At 32.2% G+C, this 19,860-nt stretch overlaps 3 protein-coding genes across 11 annotated transcripts in view; all 3 read left to right on the plus strand.

Moving 5' to 3' along the window:
• LOC145332955 (rap guanine nucleotide exchange factor 2-like) overlaps positions 1–4,844 on the plus strand; it is a 31,518-nt gene extending 26,674 nt beyond the window's left edge. For 2 of the 9 annotated variants that reach the window (XM_080178078.1, XM_080178085.1), the window contains exons 37-39: positions 708–804; positions 1,008–1,226; positions 3,685–4,844. In XM_080178078.1, the coding sequence (XP_080034204.1) occupies positions 708–804; positions 1,008–1,225 (315 nt within the window). In that variant the 3' untranslated portion in view covers position 1,226; positions 3,685–4,844. The other 7 variants (XR_013884382.1, XR_013884383.1, XM_080178083.1 and 4 more) reach the window with 7 other exon arrangements.
• On the plus strand, positions 3,848–11,175 carry icln (chloride nucleotide-sensitive channel icln). Its single transcript, XM_080178090.1, has 7 exons — positions 3,848–4,921; positions 5,485–5,580; positions 7,605–7,673; positions 7,971–8,063; positions 8,419–8,493; positions 9,432–9,482; positions 10,320–11,175. Exons 1-7 carry the CDS (start codon positions 4,817–4,819, stop codon positions 10,443–10,445), a joined length of 615 nt encoding a protein of 204 aa, XP_080034216.1. The 5' UTR covers positions 3,848–4,816; the 3' UTR covers positions 10,446–11,175.
• A 1,399-nt stretch (positions 11,176–12,574) lies between these two features.
• LOC145332731 (all-trans-retinol 13,14-reductase-like) overlaps positions 12,575–19,860 on the plus strand; it is a 32,009-nt gene continuing 24,723 nt past the window's right edge. Inside the window, exons 1-8 of the mRNA XM_080177776.1 lie at positions 12,575–13,549; positions 13,929–13,993; positions 14,565–14,631; positions 15,078–15,152; positions 16,055–16,126; positions 16,607–16,694; positions 16,943–16,991; positions 19,623–19,690. Of these exons, the coding sequence (XP_080033902.1) occupies positions 13,460–13,549; positions 13,929–13,993; positions 14,565–14,631; positions 15,078–15,152; positions 16,055–16,126; positions 16,607–16,694; positions 16,943–16,991; positions 19,623–19,690 (574 nt within the window). The 5' untranslated portion in view covers positions 12,575–13,459. The remainder of the gene's footprint in view (positions 13,550–13,928; positions 13,994–14,564; positions 14,632–15,077; positions 15,153–16,054; positions 16,127–16,606; positions 16,695–16,942; positions 16,992–19,622; positions 19,691–19,860) is intronic.

The following is a 19,860-nucleotide window of genomic DNA, read 5'->3' on the forward strand; positions in this document are numbered from 1 at the left end:
AGACAGACAAATCTGTATATCTATCTAATTATTGATAACTTAAAGCTGCTATTCATCGGAATTTGTTATTTGTTAACCATTTAATACCATAAATCTCGTTAATAAGTCAAAAAAAAGCACTTTTAAAAAGGAAAACCCTTTGTGCTAATTTATCGATGAACATCAATTCAAACCTGTTCTTAAATATATACGTTGCTGTAAGATTATGAGTTCTCAAATAATCACCCCTTCCTTAGTAAAGGGGGGGGGGGTTAATGCAGCCATCTCGTAATCAATGTATAAATGGCACTGTGAATTCGAATTTTGATATGAAATTTTGCATGAGTAATCCTTGGTAGGTCTATTTTCCCTAAATCGAACAAAAAGTTGGAAAAGTAACGGCGTTTAGCCATTTTTTTGCTAAATCTAAAAAAATGTTTTTTGTATCATATCACATGATTTAAAGCAAAATTATGTTTCAAAAAGTTGATTCCTACGTAATTTATGACAGATTTGCCCTAAAATTGCCAATAACGGCTAAGCCGTTAGCCGTTATTTTAAAATTTTTTTGTTCGATTTAGGGAAAATAGACCTACCAAGGATTACTCATGCAAAATTTCAGATTAAAATTCGAATTCACAGTGCCATTTATACATTGATTACGAGATGGCTGCATTAACCCCCCCCCCCCCCTTAGTAATTATCATTCTTTAACCTGAATAATTCAGGATGAGGAAACTTTGCGAAGGTCAGACTTTGGATTGAGACACAAGGACAAACATATTGAGAGGAAGGTGTCTTCTTTATCTTGTAGCGGGGCTTCAGGTAACTTTTTGTGCTTTTATAAATATTAATCACGTGTTCTCCCTTCTCAGTTGAGTTACCTTTTTTATTAGCAAGTTAATTATGTTGTAATAGGACAATCCACTGATGCATAGCAGTCTTTATAATTTAAAATCTGCGTTTACAGAAAATGTCACAATGATTATAATAACTATAACAGTTGTCTTGAAAACCTAAATTATAAGGTGTCCAAATTGATTTGACCGGGCGATGTTCAACTACCAGCCTACCCTCCCCCACGCCGCCCCGTCCGCCAGACTACACGACCGCGTCGGGCGGTGCACGCAGCCTGAAAACCGGCATCCGGCCGCGAGTCAGCCGCACACAGTCCAGAGACGGCGGCAGCCAATCCGCAGGAGCTAAGAACGACGACGAAGAGGAAACACAAGTTTCGGCGGTTTAAGGTTGCTTCTAAAATCGGCGGACTGTCCTTGAAATTGAGAAATATTTTACCCCGATACAAGCATAAAGATTCAAATTTTTACAAAATTGGAACGCCATTCACATTCTTCTCATGTTAGCCATCTAATGATGCCATATAAAATAGATCCTTAAATTAATCTAACTCTTAATTCCGAATATATTAATGGGAAGATATTACCTAATTAACACACTCCATCGGGTTAAAATATTTCACAATAGGTAGTTTTCGTTTTTATTGTCTAATTGAATGTTCTAAGCTGCCGGTGACAGAATGATGATAATCAGCTATGTTTTTGTTCTAATTTTAATAGGAGGTAGTCTTGTTGTACTGCATTTCAAATATGAAAGGAATAGGAATAAACATACTGAAAATTTTTCTTGTGAAAAAGCATTATCATTCCATACATAGAGGTTAATTCAGAGATTTGGATTTGACATATCAAAGAATTTTGCCTTCATTTTATCCTCTCTTATATTTTTCTATATTGATGACAATAACAGCTCGATATTTACTACCTAACAACAACAACAAAAATCCTGTAAACATTTCCAAATGTTTTCAAGTTTCTCCTACAATAAATTGACAAAAAAAAATTACCAGTATGTTTATTTCTGTCTAAGAAATGTTAAATTATGGATCATGTTAAGTTTTCAGTGGCCATCCGAATAGTCACAAGTAACATTATGTAACTCTGGAAAAATTTTAGTTTTACTTTAGAAACAAGTTGACATTTTTAACTTGTGACTGTTTTAATTTTTTGTGTCATTCTATATTAAATCATTTATTTAGTCAATAATATTTTTCTCTACTTAAGAAAGGGTGAATGAGGGCGAGGGGGGGGGGGGGTTACACCACCATTATCAAAATTTCGTATGAGATTGAATAATAGCTAGGATTAAGAATTAAGAAAATGAAAATGACTCCTCCCCTTCCCTTCCCCCTCCCACCTTTACACTTAATTTTAATTCAGGGGTGTTTTTAAAAATCACATTTAGAACTGAAAAAAATATTTCAATTAACAGGTATTATAGTATACCCCTGTTTCATAGGCTTTCAAAAGCAATTGTATTGATTTAATTTTTTTAGACTATGCCATATTCATGGATTTGTTCTTGTTTCTAAAGATATATATCTTAATCTGAGCTGGATCTTTAAATGTGTAGCCGTTGGCGTGGCTGTAGCCGTGGCCGTAGTCATGGCTGTGGCTTTAGCAACGCTTTAGCCACACTAACGGACTGCGGTCACTTTTAGCGTGGTTAACCACGCTACGACTACGACCACGCGTTGCCAATATGATTTAAAGATCGCATTTTTTTTGTGGCCACGGCAACGCGTGGTTAATATGATTTAAAGATCGCTATTAGGTTGGTGGCTGTAACTCTGACCACGACTACGGCAACGGCTACGCTTTTAAAGATCCAGCTCAGTTCTATATATTTTTAAAAGCTTAGTCCATGTCCATGGGCCATTTTTCTGGCCATACTTTTAGGAATCAAATTGATTACTAGGAAAAATTATTTTTTTCTTTTCTACTAACTTGACTATCATACATATTTGTTTTTAAATGTGTAAAATAATCTAGGTAAAGGGACAGATATTCAGCAATTAAAAAATAGTAAATTAATGTTATAAAGATTGATATTACAATTTTTGAAGATTTCTTTTTTGGAATTTTGGAAGATTTTTAATAAACAAAGTTTACTATAATGCAATATGTGATATTAATTTATTTCACACATGTCACAAGCATTAAATGATTTCAATTGAAAAAATCTTTGAATTTCTGTCCCCTTACCTAAAAAAAACTAATGTTGATACTTGTTACCTTATCATATCAAAGATTTAAGTAATTAACACATATTTAACGTTCAAAATTAAGATCTGAAAAAGTAAATTGTAAGAGCAACGATTAGGTATAATAAAAGGGGAGTTAGCGAAAATTCAACTTAGATAGAACTAGAAAAACAGTAAAGGGATTTGGTATAGTAATGGGTTTAATAAGGAAACTGTGGAGAAAGAAAGGGCATTGCAGCTGCCGCTGCTGCTTAAAAACGGTTTCTTCCATCGACTTTTAATATTGCTCGCCAAACTAAAAAATTTGAAGGTTTTAATGCCATCTTATTTTACTCCAATTCCCCCTCAAATCTTTTTGAAAATAAGAATCAAGATTCTTTGAAACATTGCTCTATAATTTACTTTTGATAAAACATCGTGTCATACACGAAAAAAGAATAATTCATGGTACATAAATATTAAGAGAGGCATTTTGTAGTCATATATTTGATACTTTGATAATCATAATTATAGTTAAACTTGTTGATAATGTCTGAAATACGGAGAATCCCCATTATATTCTTGTTTAAAGAACTATAAATGGCTGTTGAGTCTGACGGCCAAACTACTTGCCACATATATTTCATCTTATTTTGCAAACTTAGGTTGTGCTCTAAGCCGTTTGGCCGTCAATCAGCCGTTTTTAAAGGCTTAGAAGACAACCAAGTGGATGAGGAAATCCTTCTTATTTCAATCTTTATTGACTGGTAGAAAATATACAAAGAAAATACTTATTAAACTATTTGATGATTGTTAACTAAGAAAAAAATGATTGTAACCGATTAATCTTTCATATTTATATGTATTTAAAAAATATTGATTGTTTAAAATTATTGGTGAAAGGCAAAGCATTTTATACTGAACTCACAACTTCACAAGATTTTTACTTTTTAAGTACTTGCTCTGTTTTTAGAGTAGGAAAAAACTGCCTCTTTTTAGACAATATTTAATAGCATTAAAAAGTTTCCTTAAAGGACCTTAGATTGAAAAGAACTTTTGGAAATATTTAGTTAAAGATAGAATTAATATTTTTATATGACAATTTGAATGCCTTAAATGTTATCATTGTCAATTATTGTTTTTAAGATTTAGACACAATTTTTAAAAAGTACAGCAAGAGACATGTTAATTTTAAAACCCATTTTTTAATTTTCCATTAGTGTGGACATTTCTTCCAGGCATGCCACAAACATATTTTAAGTAACTATAATTCCATTACGGTATTTTTTTATTTGGTTCTGTTAGAAAAAATGCCAACCCCCCCCCCCCCCCCCCCCTCTTAATTTTGTGTCTACAATCTTTGCATGATAAATATTGAATGTTAAACGTCCATGATGTATTAATGTGATTTATATTTTTATTCATCTCGAATATTTAACTAAATTAGAAGATTTTTTAATTGAATAACATGTTAAGAATAATATTTTATTAATTGTTTGTTTTTTCTATTGATTATTTATTTGGAAACTCTATTTTGATCATTTAAGACATATTTATAACATATATTTTTTTGTTTTGGACATAATTTTTGAAAAGGAAATAGTTTGAAGAGTGGAGTTTTAGAAATCAATACATGTTTTTCTTCGGCCTTCAACTGGCTAATGCGAGTTAAAATACTATACTATTTTGCATAATATAAGACGCACTGATTACACGAAATTAAATAAAACTCCCCCAAATTTCACATGTATATGATCTATCAAGTTTCCAAATGAGATATAAATATATATTTATGATATGTGTGTGTATGTAAAAATTGTCCCAGTTTCAGATACCAAAACTAAAAAAATGGTTGTTGTAACAGATCTTGGACCTCCAGAGGAAGGTATCAAGGCAACACAGGTAAACAATAATGCTTGGGGCTAATTCAGGGACGTCCAACCTGGGGTGTATAATTATATTCTGCACAAGATTTATTTTCCCCAGCTTCAAGATATTTCATTTATGTTCTCAATCCCTACTTTCCAATATAAAGTACCTATCGATAATAGTAGATATTTAAGTAGATACGTTTTTTAATCTAAATACCAAAAACTTCTGAAATATTGGTGCTGTAGCCATTTCAGCTTTCTAAAATTCTAAAAACAAATAGTTACTGTTTGCTTAATCCAAATCTTAAATTCATAGTTGTTATGTACACTTATAGACAGCTTTTATAAGAACTTATATTAGGGGCCACAAAAACAGGAATTAAGTTTATAATTTTCTATTTGGCTATTCACAAAAAGCTGTCTATATTACGATACAATGAACAACTGTTCCAGTATGGCCTCGAATTCAATTAATATCTGTTGGATTAGATTAGATCTGGTTCTGAATTTTACTGAAAATCATGTATCGTGTTATATTATAGACAGTTTTCCACGAATATTAAAAAATCAATATTTACTATTTTTTATTTGTAGCCCAGCGTGGAGGTGTACATGAATAACAGAAGCTTGGGAATGGGTACTTTATATATCTCAGAAGCTAGAGTCTCTTGGGTTGGGATACAAGCTAAGGTATTCAAATGTTAGTTGAGCAGAAAAGCAGGGAGGGAGGGGACAATGGACTGTTTATCACACTAGTCCCCAAAGTTTTAAATTAACGTTTTCTTGTTCGTTTGACTTAACAACTTTGAGGACTTTTAAGAATTTTGATTAGTTGTTTATTAAGTAGGTAAAGTTTCGAAAATTTTCAACTAATCTATATAAGGGGTAATTTTGTGTATCATCATTGGTAATGCATCAATTTATCAGCCATTGTCTTATCTCTTGAGATCCCTTGTAGCTATGAGTAGTGTATGTCAGAATTTGTATGTTTAATACAATATAGAAGTCATTATTACATTTAAATCTTGTACCTAAGAGGGAGGTTTTTAATGCAACCATCTCGTAATCAGTGATTAAATGGCACTTAGAATTCGAATTTCGATCTGAAATTTTTCATGAGTCATCCTTGGTAGGTCTATTTTCCCTAAATCGAACAAAAAGTTGGAAAAGCAACGGCTGGCGGCTCAGCCGTTTAGCCGTTTTTTTGCCTATTTTCAGCAGTGTTGTGGATCCGGATCCTGGGGTATAAATTTATGGAAAAATCTACCTAAATTTATATAAAATAGTCCCTTACAAAGACATTCTCGTGATGAGAGCCAATCTTTAAGGTTTAGGTTCAGACTTAAAAATTAAAAGTATTTTTGACTTCGAGATTAAGGAATAAATATTTTTTGAAAAATTTGGTGATTATATTTTTATTGTCAATGATCCGGATCCGCACTGACCAAATTAAATTTGGAGGATCCGGATCCGCATACAATCAATGCGGATCCGCAACACTGATTTTCAGGAATCAACTTTTTAAAACATATTTTTGGTTTAATTCATTTTAAATGATAGCAATAACCAATTTTTAAATTTCTAGTACCAACAGCTACCGGCTAGAAATGTTTGATAAGGTTTTTGAGCAACAAAAAGTATTATGTGGAGATAGGTTTCGTGACTAATTTGCTCTTAAGATAGCAAAAAATGGCAAAACGGCTGAGCCGCCAGCCTATATCCGTTACTTTTCCAACTTTTTGTTCAATTTAGGGATAATAGACCTACCAAGGAATAAGATAATTCATGCACAATTTCTGATCGAAATTCGAATTCTAAGTGCCATTTAATCATTGATTACGAGATGGTTGCATTAAAAAAAAACTTATTTTGCCATTATTTACTATTGGCTTAAGTTAAAACTTTTATATATTTTTTCTCTAAATTATACTGTGACGATTTGTCTTTTACTTTAGGTAACAGGTATGCTAGATTTATATGGATTAACTTTTAACTTTACTAGAATGTGCGCTTTTGAAAATTTTCATAGTCTCTTAAATGATACCTGTAATCAAGTCCTTTAACAGTATCCTGTCTAGTTCTACCCCAATTTCGAAAAAATGGGGAGGGGGCGTCTGTGATATTTTTTGAAATAAACTTATTTTTTTTCTCATTAAGGTTTTCCTTATATTTTCACAAACAAAAAATATTTCGAACATTTATTAGAAAAAAATAAGTTTGTTTCAGTGAATTCAAAAATTGTATTGTCAAAAACATTTACCTAAAGAAAATTTTATTATTAATTTTTCTTATAAATAACAATTACAGCACGTTTTGTACTCTGGATAAAAGTAAAAATTGTTATTTATTAACATTACATTTACTGAATATCCTTAAAGATTTTCTGTAACTTTTTATTGGGGTGATATTGGTCTTAATTATTATTGGTGCGATGCTTTCATATACTTATTTTATTGTACACAATATTAAAATGTAATGGAGTCTACTATGTCGTTGTTTTTTGTCTCATTTTTAGCGTTTAGGAAGATTTATCATTCTCAGCTTTTAATATAAATTCAAAATAGAAATTGTTTGCTAGATAAAATACTTAGTAAAACATTTTCTAAGTTTCTGTACTCAGGTCGCAGCGTGTCATCGCTGATAATAAATTTTGGCATGTTGGAATAGTCCTTTCGGTTTAAAACCTTTAAAATTCCTGTAACGTTTTGTTTTAGGGCTTCAGTTTGGAATACCCACACATTGCTGTGCACGCAGTCAGTAGAGATTTAACACAGTTTCACGCGGTAAGTAAATATAAATACTAGCGGATACGCCCCCTAGTAGCCTCATGTAATAGCCTCATATCTGTGCCTCTGTCATATATAAGCCTCATATATGTCTGTGCTATCTGTGCAGTGCATGCTAATTAAGATATCTTGCAGAGATCTCTGTGTGTTTATAGTTGTCCCCAAAGTTTTTATAAACACATTTTCTCATACGTTTGAATCAAATTTTGGAGACTATCATTAAATCTCGTTTGGGTTGTTCAAATCAGCAGTGCCAGTGTCTAAACATTACCACCGATAATTTTCACTGTTCAGGAGTGTCTGTATTTGATGATAGACGTACGGCTGATGGACCAGGAGATGACCCCGTCCTCCAGCAGTGCAGGATCTGATATGGAGGACAATGAGGTTGCTTAATTTTACTTGTAGAGTATTGTATAACATATAGAGGAGGAAGTGATACATCAGGAGATATTTTCTCAAATTTTGATAATGTTCATGATTATACGGTCAAAACGCAATTTAGACATTCAACCGTTTGATTGCATGACCCTTGTCTGGGACTTTGTTGGTTATGAGTTAGATATGCTTGGGGCCAAGGCATTTTCAATGCCAAATTTATTTTTGTTTTTTCCAATGCTAAGTAAGTTGCTTAGATATAATATAAGGGGTTAAAGGAGGAATGTATTTTCCCACAAAATGGTGTATTCTAGGGAGATTCTAGCGAGATATCATCAATTTTTAACCCTCCCATTTTTTATAGGATGAATCTGAGGGTGGAATGACTGAAATAAGATTTGTTCCTGACGACAAGGCTGTTCTCGACAGTCTGTTCCAGGTAAAATAGCATTAAACCATCATACAACTATAGACAGCTTTTATAAAAAAAAGGAACAAATCGGTCCAGTAATTGGCTATCGGACCGACATTGTTTTTGGCTAGTGGCTATGTTCCTTGCGTCTAGGGGCGTAGCCTCAAATGAAAGGCTGGGTTTAAGTACAATATGAATATGACCGAGCTAATATTGTTTGATTGACTTCTATATACAAGAGATCCGATTGATAATGAAGATTTTTCTTTGAAATTTATATATTTCGTTATGAAGCAACAGTAGTTACTGACTTACGGTGATGAGAGTTCGAGTTCTAGTCCCCATGTGGCAACTCGAATTTCTCAGTTGAATACATTCACGCAACTTCCCCTGGTTGTGTAAGAAGGGAATTATTGAGTAAGTTTGGATACTTAATAGTCAAGTACATAATATCAGTACAACCCTTATCCCAAGCTCCTCTACGGAGAGTGTCATTCATTACGGTGACTTAATTTGTGACACCTGCCATACTCGGCGAGGGTGAGGTAATAATGAGTAGCTCTCATGAGATAGCGGGTCAAGTCATAATGTGCTTGAACGTGGAGCTTGATAGCCCTAGTGGCTATACAAAAGTGTCTCAGCCTACTCCATGACTACTTAGGTACAAACCCTAAGTAACTATGGCTAATCAATCAATCAAACTTATTATAATGTTTTGGTTGATAAATAGATTTATAACTTTTAAAAGTGAATAGAACAATATTTCTTTAACATTAAGAAAATCATTGAAATCTCAAAATGAGAAAAAAAAACCTAATACTCATAGAAATCGCTAAAACTTCCTAGTGCGTGTAGAAATGTTAAATTATATTGTAAAAACCTTGGTATTGGTAAATTAGGTTGCGATTTTTTACTACAGCGTTTTTGATAAAAGTGGAAACATTACCTCTTTTATTGTTGTCCAGGCTATGAACGAGTGTGCCGCCCTACATCCAGACACAGACGATTCTGAACAGGTAAGTTTTCACTAGTATTTCCAGGGATTTTAAGGGCAGAGGGGTTTATATTTTGCACGGGATTCCCTGCTAAAAGGAAGGGGGGGGAATATATAAGGGAGGGGGAAAAAGAAAAATTAAAGAGTACTGAAAACATTTTTTTACCCTCCTTGGGAAAAAATACAGAAGTATATGTCGTAGAGAGTTAACAAAAGTGAATAAAATAAAGAGCACTAAAAAAAATTTCACTTTTTACCATTCCTTAGCTTTGCCTCTAGTCTCTAGGGGAAAGTGGGTAGATTAGGAAAATAGCCTAAAACCATCCGAAGATATTTTAATTATTAAGTTGCATTTAAATATCCCTGCATTTAAAGGGGTAGAAAAAGACAATAGAATACGCTAAAACTATTTTTGGATGGATATACATAAAGCTACTCTCAAAGAGAGAACTTAATCGGTTCAGAAGTTATTGGAATTCATTACCTTATATATTTGGACTAGCCGCTTTCCCCCAGGAGGTAATTTTTAAAAAATTAGGTACCTACCTAAAAAGAAATAGGGACCCTCTCCCACTTGCAACTGCTCTAATTTGTGGTATAAACAAATAAAAAAAGGAGGGGAAATTTTTTGGTTTTGAGGGGGTTGGGGGTGTTCCGTCCTCCAAGATTATTGCCAAAACCACCACAGGACCAGTACGTATATTTCTTGAAGAGTAGAATCCAATTGGTTCAGTGATTACTGAGATCTTAAGGACAGACGGACGGACGTCTTTCTACTTTGTATTATAGATAAATGGATCACTACACTTTGATTTTAAATTATCCAGATAAATTCTCTTCATATAAAAATAATTTTAAGGAGGAGGAAGGTGGAGAAGGGGATGAGGAAGAGAATGAGGATGAATCAGGGATGTACGAGGATGCGGATGAGGATCACAGCAGTCATCAGAATGGTAACTCAGAGGATGCTATGGATGCAGATTAATGACTGCAGTTTCTATGCCACACCTGAACTGTCTTAATCAAATAAATAGAATTTTTCAAGGGTATCTTTTTCTAAGATATTTTCGACAATTATGATAATTCACCTTTGTTTATTTAATTTTATAAGTTCAATTTTTAAATTGAGATAAGGCATTGTTACTAATTACACTGAAGGCATAGCACCTGCTCATTGTAAGCTAAAAGTATAATTTCAATTTTAAAAATGTTCGAAAAAATGTGATCATTAATCCAGTAATGTTATTTTGATCTGGTGATTTAAAATATGTATGCTAGCATTTTATGTTTATTTATTCCTTCCTATGTTTATAAGAATATGTTTCATGTAAGGCTGTGTGATTGATGCTTGAAAAATGTTGGATTATGTCAAAAAACTTGTTTATTAACTTTATGACTTTAAAGGCTTCACAAAAGTTATTAGAATAAAAATATGATGAATTAATGAAACTTCTAAACATGCTACAAAAATGATATACATAATGTTTTATACATCTTTAGTATTAATATGTTATACTTATATACCCATCAAACATATTAAAAATAACTTTTTCCTTTAAATTCCTGATAATATAATGAAACTTTAAAAATACCTTCCATTTTTTTTATCTTTATCTTTTTTGAAAACAGTAAAAATTCTATATTTCCTATTTTTATTATATTTTATATGTACCTGATATTTTCTTTTTAAGCGCAATAAAGATAAGATTATTTTAGTTTTATGTTAATTTTTATGCTTTGCACTGATAGTTTTTATCATAATGCATGTAGGGATGGGTAGTTTGGCTATAATAAGATTCCTGGTATGATCTGTCGTGTCGATCAACAAAATTACAGAATCCGCTTATTTTCAACTTTGAAAAATGTAAGCTGCTTATTGGAGGTTGAACTATGAACCCAGGGAGGGAGGGGGACTGTTAATTACACTGGTACCCAAAGTTTTTTAACCACTTGTTCGTTGGCTCAGAAACTTTGAGTTCTTTTGCTTGATTTTGATTGGTTAGTTGAAATCTGGTAGTTTCTAAACGTTTCAAATATTATTTTAATGTACAAAAGGGGTAATTTTGTTCATTATCATTGGTAATGTTATGTATCTTTTTATTATTCATTGTCTTATCCCTGAGGATTCCTGGTATAAACTACATAGCTACGGCAACTGTACACATCTTCTTATCATGTCCATGTTTTCTAAACTAATTCAGTAATATTTTGTCTTCTGATAAATAATCCATAATTAAGTGAATAAAATTAAACCCATAGAATAAGTGTTGATGCATATATACACTATACAGCATGTGTTTGTACAATACCTTCATAAATTAAAAATAATTATCATATATCTTGATTGGAATTCTTTAAATTCGTTTCGAATCGAAGACTTTTAAAATTTATTTAGATCAAAAGTACATAATTGTCAAAATTAATAGCTTATTTTGTTTTCTTACTACCTAAGAGATAAGAAAAACAAAGTACAAATATTCTATAAAAGAAACTTGTCCGTACGGTTGAAAACAACATATTAACTTTAATTATTTTTTCTACTCCTGCATATTTTCTAGTTTTATTTTAATATTTTTTTTAAGGAAAAAAATAGTATTAGAAATTTTATTTTTTTATTTTTACCTAATAATCTGATTTTTTCAGCTGAATTTTATTTTGGAAGATTTATTATCTAATAGTTTCTTAAAATAAAGTTTTAACATTCTCATTGACAATACTAGCGTTAATGGCCCAAATCTCATTGGGATATTAAGAGATAAGACAATGGTCGATTTATTAAGATAAAAACTAGCCTACTGTAGATTTAATTTATTTATAAAAGGAAAGTTTTGAACCAACCAATCAAATTACATTAGTTTAAAGTCAACACAGGAGAGAACTTAATTAAATGATAAAACTTTGGGGGACTTTAAAAATTTCGGTCCATCATTCTTTTCCTCCATGCAAAAATCTAAAGTATTCGCTCAAATGATAAGGACGCCCTCCCCTCCCCTTTTTTTTGAGAAAAGGGGGAGAGGTATGAATCAACACGGTCTATTTCAACAAATGATATGAACGTGTTTTTCAAAAGAAGATATTTATTAAAAAAAATTTATTTAAAGAAAAATAGAGCAAAGACGTTACTAGGGAATCTTATTTCAAATTCTTCTCTGCGAAAAAAAAACAAATTTCAATAGATACAAGGACAGAGAGTCATTTCTTGTGCTCCAAATTTGACGAAAGTTATAGAATTATTTTAATGTTGTTCTGTACTTCATCTTATGTATAGAAATGAGTTACAACTATCAGAGATGTTTAAGACGCTATACCTAATAATCTGATTATCAGATCCATAAACTGGCCTTATAATAAAAAGTCAATGTTTTAACTACTATAAAAAAACATTACCTAAATGATTTATTTTTATTAATGAGAATCCTAATTATTTGAAAAAAATATTTTTTATATAAATTATTTTTTTGATTCTTATTCCCAATATTAAACATCTAAACTCACAAACAAGTTTCAAAACTTATTTTTAATTGAAAAAGTTTCCTATTTTCATACCTAATAGATAGATCTGTTTATATTAAATGGATTTGAAATCTGTGGAAAAATAGGACAAATATTTGTTGAGAGGATTCCCTAATAAGGTCAGGCTCGCTCTTCTAACTGAAGCTTACCCATAACATTACCTTGGGACTGCTTATGTTAGCTGTTCATCTTCAAGATACCCTAATGAATACAACAGAAGAAATTAAAACCACCAGAATATATCCTATTATATAAAGTAGTATCCTTATAATAAAGTAACAGGATTTCTGTTTGACTGGTTTTCGGTACCGAAGGATTTCGCTAACTTCTGAATGAACCGCTATGGTTCTCCTTTACATGGTAGCTTTTCATAGGTTTAGGGAAAGTTTTCAGCTGATTTTTGGTTAGAGTACCACCACCCTCCCAAGAGAAATCGCCAAAGCGTAACTACTCTACAATTATTTTCTTTTTTCAGACTCCATAAAAATGGATTTCATGTGGCTGTTCACTGTACCTGTCCTTAAATTGGCCATTAAAATCGCCATCTCCATATGTTCTATATTCTTGGTCATACAGGTCAGACTTAATAGTATGGTGCATCAAGGACTATTATGTTCACGAGTAAAGCAGCATCAAATGAAAATAAAAAGAAGTCACCATTAACGTTGCGAACCTAATCGGTAGTACAGACGTACAGAAAATATTGAGTGTGCATTCAAGAATATTAGTTGGGTTTAAGAGTGTTTAAGCTGTAAAATATTTTCGATCAAGGTGTAGTTTGATTATCATTTTATTAAAAAACAAGCATGAAGCCAAAGTGTTTTTTGTTTGTTGATAACCCTAATTTCACTTACGATACTCTGACCAAATCTAAGTAGAATTGAAGCATATCTACTACTGTAACTTTGTTCATGAAGATGTACTAAAAAATGTTAAAAATAAAACTATCTTTAAGACATTGAGATGGTCTATGCAAGCAACCCCAGTAAACCCTTTCAAAGAGGATAAACGAAAACCCAGGTAATAAAATAATAGAGAATGAATTAAGCCAAATCCTTATAATAAAGTTACAGAGTATGTCATAATGTGTATTATGTATGTCTCAAAGATGTCAAAAACGGCTTGACCGATAGTTTTATAAATTTCAGTGTTCGTTTTCGGCAATTTGGGGGAGGGACGTCCAAGCCAATTATTTTTAGGTGGATAAAAAGAAGATGTTGAAAGGTTGGGGGGAGGGGGAATAATCTAATGTATTTTCAGTTTTGATTTACGGACGTCTAAGCCTTTTATTTTGAGAGGGTAAAATGAGAGTTTCAAAGTTAGATGGGGGGGGGGGGGGATAAAAACACTAAAGTACCCCCCCCCCCCTTTGGACATCTTTGATATATGTATGACATATGACTGTGCCCAACGCATAAAAAAATCTCCCCCAAAAATTTTTTAAAAAATATGTAGGGGGTTGGTACCTTCCTCTTGAGGCGAAGCCACTAGTTTTATAAAAGTAAAACACAATAGTCTAGAGTCGGAAAATATCTTCTTTTTTTAAAACATCTACCCATCTTTTACAGTAATATTAAAATTACTTTTTCAGGAAAAAGTACGAACACGACCAAAAGAAAAGAAATCAAGTTATAGCTCAGTCATTTTCTAAAGATAAGGTATAAAAATACTTTTGTTAGGTACGTTATATAACCCGTTTTATCGGTTTGTCTTCGTAGTAATATTTATATTTATTGTTCTTGTCGGCAAAAGCTTTTCCCGTATGTCACTGAAACCGATTAATATCCGCTGATATTGAACCGGTTTTCAAACCATACTGAAATTTTGTGTATTGTATTACAGATAATTTTTGACGTATAATTCATAAGATAAATATCGTATAATCAATCCCTGTCTTATTGGCGCAGGCCTTTATCAATATTTCATTAGTCTGACATAGTAGTAGTTTGTACTATATGTATCCATTAGGTATTATTATCAATATTTCATTAACCTGACATAGCAGTAGTTTGTACTATTTAGCACTTCAGGTCCAATAAATATGGAATGAATCTTATGATTTTCATTTTGCTATCCTTGGAAAACATTGTAATTTTCTGTCCAGGTTCCTGAAAAATTGGACGCCATTGTTATTGGTTCTGGAATAGGTGGACTTACTACAGCTGCTATTATGAGCAAGGTACTTTTAAAATATTTATTTGGTACAGGGTAGTCCACAAGGGTTTGGGCACAACAGATGTAGGCCCCACATGGGTTAGGCATTAAAAGAAAAAACTGCCTGGTTTTATTTTTAATTAAAAAATAAGAGATGGGGATTTTTGTGCACTTTGATGGAAAACACATCGATCCTTTTAACTAGCATGATCCAGAAAATGCAGAACTTTGATTAAAAAATCACCATCTATGTATTTCATCCCTCTTGAATAGGGTCGGACATTTATTTAAGTTCTTATGTCCCTTTGATAGGTAGCTGATATTGTTTTTAGTCAGGGAAGAGAGTTCTTGTGTTAGAGTAACATGATCAGCTGATATTGTTTCTATTTTAGTCTGGGAAGAGAGTTCTTGTGTTAGAGTAACATGATCAGCTGATATATTTTATATTTTAGTCAGAGAAGAGATTTCTTGTGTTAGAGTAACATGATCAGCTGATATATTTTATATTTTAGTCAGAGAAGAGAGTTCTTGTGTTAGAGTAACATGATCAGCTGATATATTTTATATTTTAGTCAGAGAAGAGAGTTCTTGTGTTAGAGCAACATGATCAGCTGATATATTTTATATTTTAGTCAGGAAAGAGAGTTCTTGTGTTAGAGTAACATGATCAGCTGATATATTTTAGTCTGGGAAGAGAGTTCTTGTGTTAGAGTAACATGATCAGCTGATATATTTTATATTTTAGTCAGAGAAGAGAGTTCTTGTGTTAGAGCAACATGATCAGCTGATATATTTTATATTTTAGTCAGGGAGGAGAGTTCTTGTGTTAGAGTAACATGATCAGCTGATATATTTTATATTTTAGTCTGGGAAGAGAGTTCTTGTGTTAGAGTAACATGATCAGCTGATATATTTTTTATATTTTAGTCAGGGAAGAGAGTTCTTGTGTTAGAGCAACATGATCAAGCAGGAGGTTGTTGTCATACTTTCATAGATAAAGTAAGTAGTTTTGTAATGCATCCCCAATTTTGAAAAACAAAATTACCTTATTGATTGAAAAACGGTGCTAAAATTCCGTAAAGGTAAGAGGTTTAAGGCTTAAAAACAGTAGTAAAACGATAAAATTTATGTTAACTTAAAAAAAAATTCCATACCTAGTTTTTTTTCGATAAGAAATACACATATTTAGTTAGTATTATCATTCTACTACTGTTTTTAAGCCTTAAAACTCGCACCTTTACGGAATTTTAGCACAGCCTATTCCCCCCCCCCCCCCCCCTTAGTTACTTGTAGTTTTCCTTTACCTTTTAAAACAAAAGTATTTACTTATTGTTTTGTGTGTATGTTTTTGCAAGCTTTCCTCTGTGTTTGTCTGTATTGTAGAGGAATCTAGAGACACTTTATATATGCGGGACAGACTACATACCCTGATTATTGAATAGCTGCACAACAAAGAATTATTAATTTGTCTTTTTTTAGGGATATGAGTTTGATGTTGGTATTCATTATATTGGAGAAATGAATCATCAATCCTTGAATAAGACTCTTTCTGATCAAATTACTGAAGGTAAAGAATACTTTTTAAAATAACAGCTATCTTATTTATTTTGCATGCATTGTACGCCAGTCTATTTGAGCACACGAGTTGAAATTACTGATAGCCAGCGACAAGGGAGCAGGATTCTGAAAATCTATTACAAATGGAATTAATTTTCTGAATCACAGCCAGATAGCAAATTAATTTTAGAATAAAGGACTTTAAAATATCATTTGGGGCAACCATAAAGGTTCCTTTCTAAAATCTCTGTTTTTTAGGTCAATTGGAATGGGAGCCTTTGGATCCTGAATTTGACGTTATCTCAATAGGAAAACAAATCATGACAAAAAGAGTAGCAGGGCAACTATTAGATTAAAGCAATAGAGGTGGAAGGTGGTTAAATAACTGTATATTCCCATTTCGTGGACCATGTGCTGACTTTTAATTGGATCTTTGAATATCAGACAATAGCGTCATACATAGTAACACAGCCAAGTCGCTACATAAGAGCAGAAAACAATTTGCTTGCAGACGAAAGAGGTCCCCAAAACTGGATCTGGATAGTTACCTAGATCTGCGGAGGGGGGGGGGGGGGGGGTGGCTTTAGCTCTCCGGGGCAAATTTTCTATCCCTGCGGGGCAATCATTAAAATAACCTGTCAAAAGCTACTGTAAAAAATACGACGAAACCCACTTCTTTGTTTTCTTTCCGTGATCCTAAACATCTTTTTTTTTATAAATCATTGAATATAAAAGGACATTACTGTTCATAAGTAGCGCAGCAATAGTAAGCTAAAACTATTTTTAAGTAAACTAAAATACAACAAAAATAACTATAGAAGATGTTTAGTTATTGCAATGTTGAAAAATAGCACTGCATCAAAAACAAAAATATTTGTAAACGTGTTTTTTTAGTCGTTTGCTTGATTATTTGATACCTTTTATACACAGTTTTATAGAAAATCATTGCTTCTACAATAATTTTAATAATAATAAAATAGAATTTGCGTCATATTTCTAAAATTCCAAATACTATCTATTTTATTATCGGTGTGATATCATTACCGCCATCGTAATTTGTACTTAACGCAAAAATAAGCATATGATAGCATTCTGAAAATGCTTTTTTAGCCAAAACGTTAGTTTTCAAAGAATTAACAACAACCTATTCTAACTAGGTATTGAGTTCTAGTTTATATTTTTATCAGTCCTAAATTAATCCATACTATTTTTAAATGCATTATTTAATGTCATAAAGTCAGTCCTTCAGTCCAAATGTATGTTACTATATTTTTATATAGTCAATGTGCCCACTGAAATTCTTGGGGGGGGGGGGGTGCCCAACAAGACACTTTAGGGAAAACCGCCAAATATTTTGCTATTTTACGTTTACGTTTTTTTAAGGGGAAATGATGGTCCATCCTAATTATTTATCATGACAAAGGAAAGATTAAAAGGAACCGGATAATTATTTTTATATAGGTTTTCGTTAATTAGGTCGTGAGTTAGTCATTTTGTTAGTAGCGTAGCTACTGGGTTTCTTGTTTCTACATATTTACAGATTTAGTAGGGGGTGTATAAATTTTAACACGCCCCTCTAACGTTTAAAATCATGTATGTATTAAAAAGTGTACTTTTTTTAATGAAATTGTTTTCAGGAAAGGGTTGAGAGTTTAACCTAAGGAGTTTCTTGTTTGTCAATTGAGATGTAATTTTACCCTTTCATAGCATCATAGTGTGTATATAGTGATTTTGTTAAAATTTTTAGAGGTTGTTTTTATGAATGTGCATATCCTTGTTTTTCTTATTAATTCATAAATTATATGTTAAAAAAAAGGATTGACTTTTTTTTCTAAAGAACAATTTTCATATATTTTTGATTGATATAGGTAAACATTTGAATTTAAAAATCTTTTTGTAATTAACAAGAACATTAATATATCTCTCTCTTGAAAGATTTCGCTTGTTAGAATTTTCTAAATCCTAATAATAAAGTAACAGGATGTCTGTTTGTGTGTACCGAAGGATCTCGCTAACCGCTTAACCGATCGGGCTCTCCGTAACAGGGTAGCTTCTCATAGGTCCCGGAAAGGTTTATAACTATTTTGGGGGAGGGTACTTCTACCCTCCCAAGAGAAATCACAAAAATAAAAAATAAAAAAATTATGTATAGAGACTTGAACGCAACATAGATAGGTAACGATTTTTAAAAAATTTAAAGTGCCACTAGAGGCGTAGCCGCTAGTGTGTGATATAGTATCAACTCTATATTTGTTGGTTATAAGAATTGTTAATCTACTTAATATGCTAATCCATGATTATGGATGGGGGCAGGAGTAAAGTTGTGAGGGGGGATCGTTAGGTATATCAGCCAGCTGGGAGAAATACTTTTATCAGTGTATGCGAGCATCGCTCACAATATCCACGTATTCTATATTATATATATCCTATTATATAAAGTAGTAAGCTTTTTTTATTGTCTGAAGCTTCAGATCTCAATAACCTTCTTTCATGAAGCTTTACTTATGCCTGTGATGGTTTTAAGCTATATTATTTTGAGATTTAAGGGTTTGGATAATTTTAAGCTTTTTTTCTAGCCCCTCTTGCCCCTTTGATTACAGATTCTCTAGTATATATATAAGTTAGAACGTCCATTATTGATAAATTAAATTGTACGCTGAGCTTGTTTAATTATGTATTACTAGCGGCTATACCCCTAGAGGCCCTTAAGGTACCCTTGAGGTTGGAAGGGAGGGGGGGGGGGGAAGTCGACCCCACCCCTCACTTTCAATTGTAGTTTTGAAAAGATAAAGTTTCTACAGGAATTCCAGTTAGTCATACAGTAAGTCTGCCTAGCGGCACTTTAATTTGATCTTAAGGAACAGACACACACAGAAATCCTGTTACTTTTATATAAGGCTTGTATCGGTACTAATTGTCAACATTTGTTTCACTGCAAAGGATATGGGGATGAAAACAGAAAATATGTTGTTAAAACTGGTTTTCAAAAGTGGAGCCAATATCTCAAGGAACATAAAAATAAATATTTTTTTAAAGATGTGTGAACTTTGTATAATTAGCTCTGTACATTTTACTTATTGCTTTGTAAGTTTGTTTAATGGTTCAGATTCTTTTTCTATTAGAGAAAGTATTAGAGTAGGTAGTATAAGTATTTTTTCTATTAGAGAAAGTATTAG

Source organism: Acartia tonsa, chromosome 11, assembly GCF_053477335.1.
Source record: "Acartia tonsa isolate MP-2025a chromosome 11, ASM5347733v1, whole genome shotgun sequence".
Taxonomy (NCBI): Eukaryota; Metazoa; Arthropoda; class Copepoda; order Calanoida; family Acartiidae; genus Acartia; species Acartia tonsa.

Excerpts from the sequence above, each read along its gene's own strand:
- icln (XM_080178090.1), top strand. The coding sequence starts at position 4,817 with ATGTGTGTGTATGTAAAAATTGTCCCAGTTTCAGATACCAAAACTAAA. Across the intron at positions 5,581-7,604 it reads GGGTTGGGATACAAGCTAAG|GGCTTCAGTTTGGAATACCC; the intron begins GTATTCAAATGT and ends GTTTTGTTTTAG. Across the intron at positions 7,674-7,970 it reads ATTTAACACAGTTTCACGCG|GAGTGTCTGTATTTGATGAT; the intron begins GTAAGTAAATAT and ends TTCACTGTTCAG.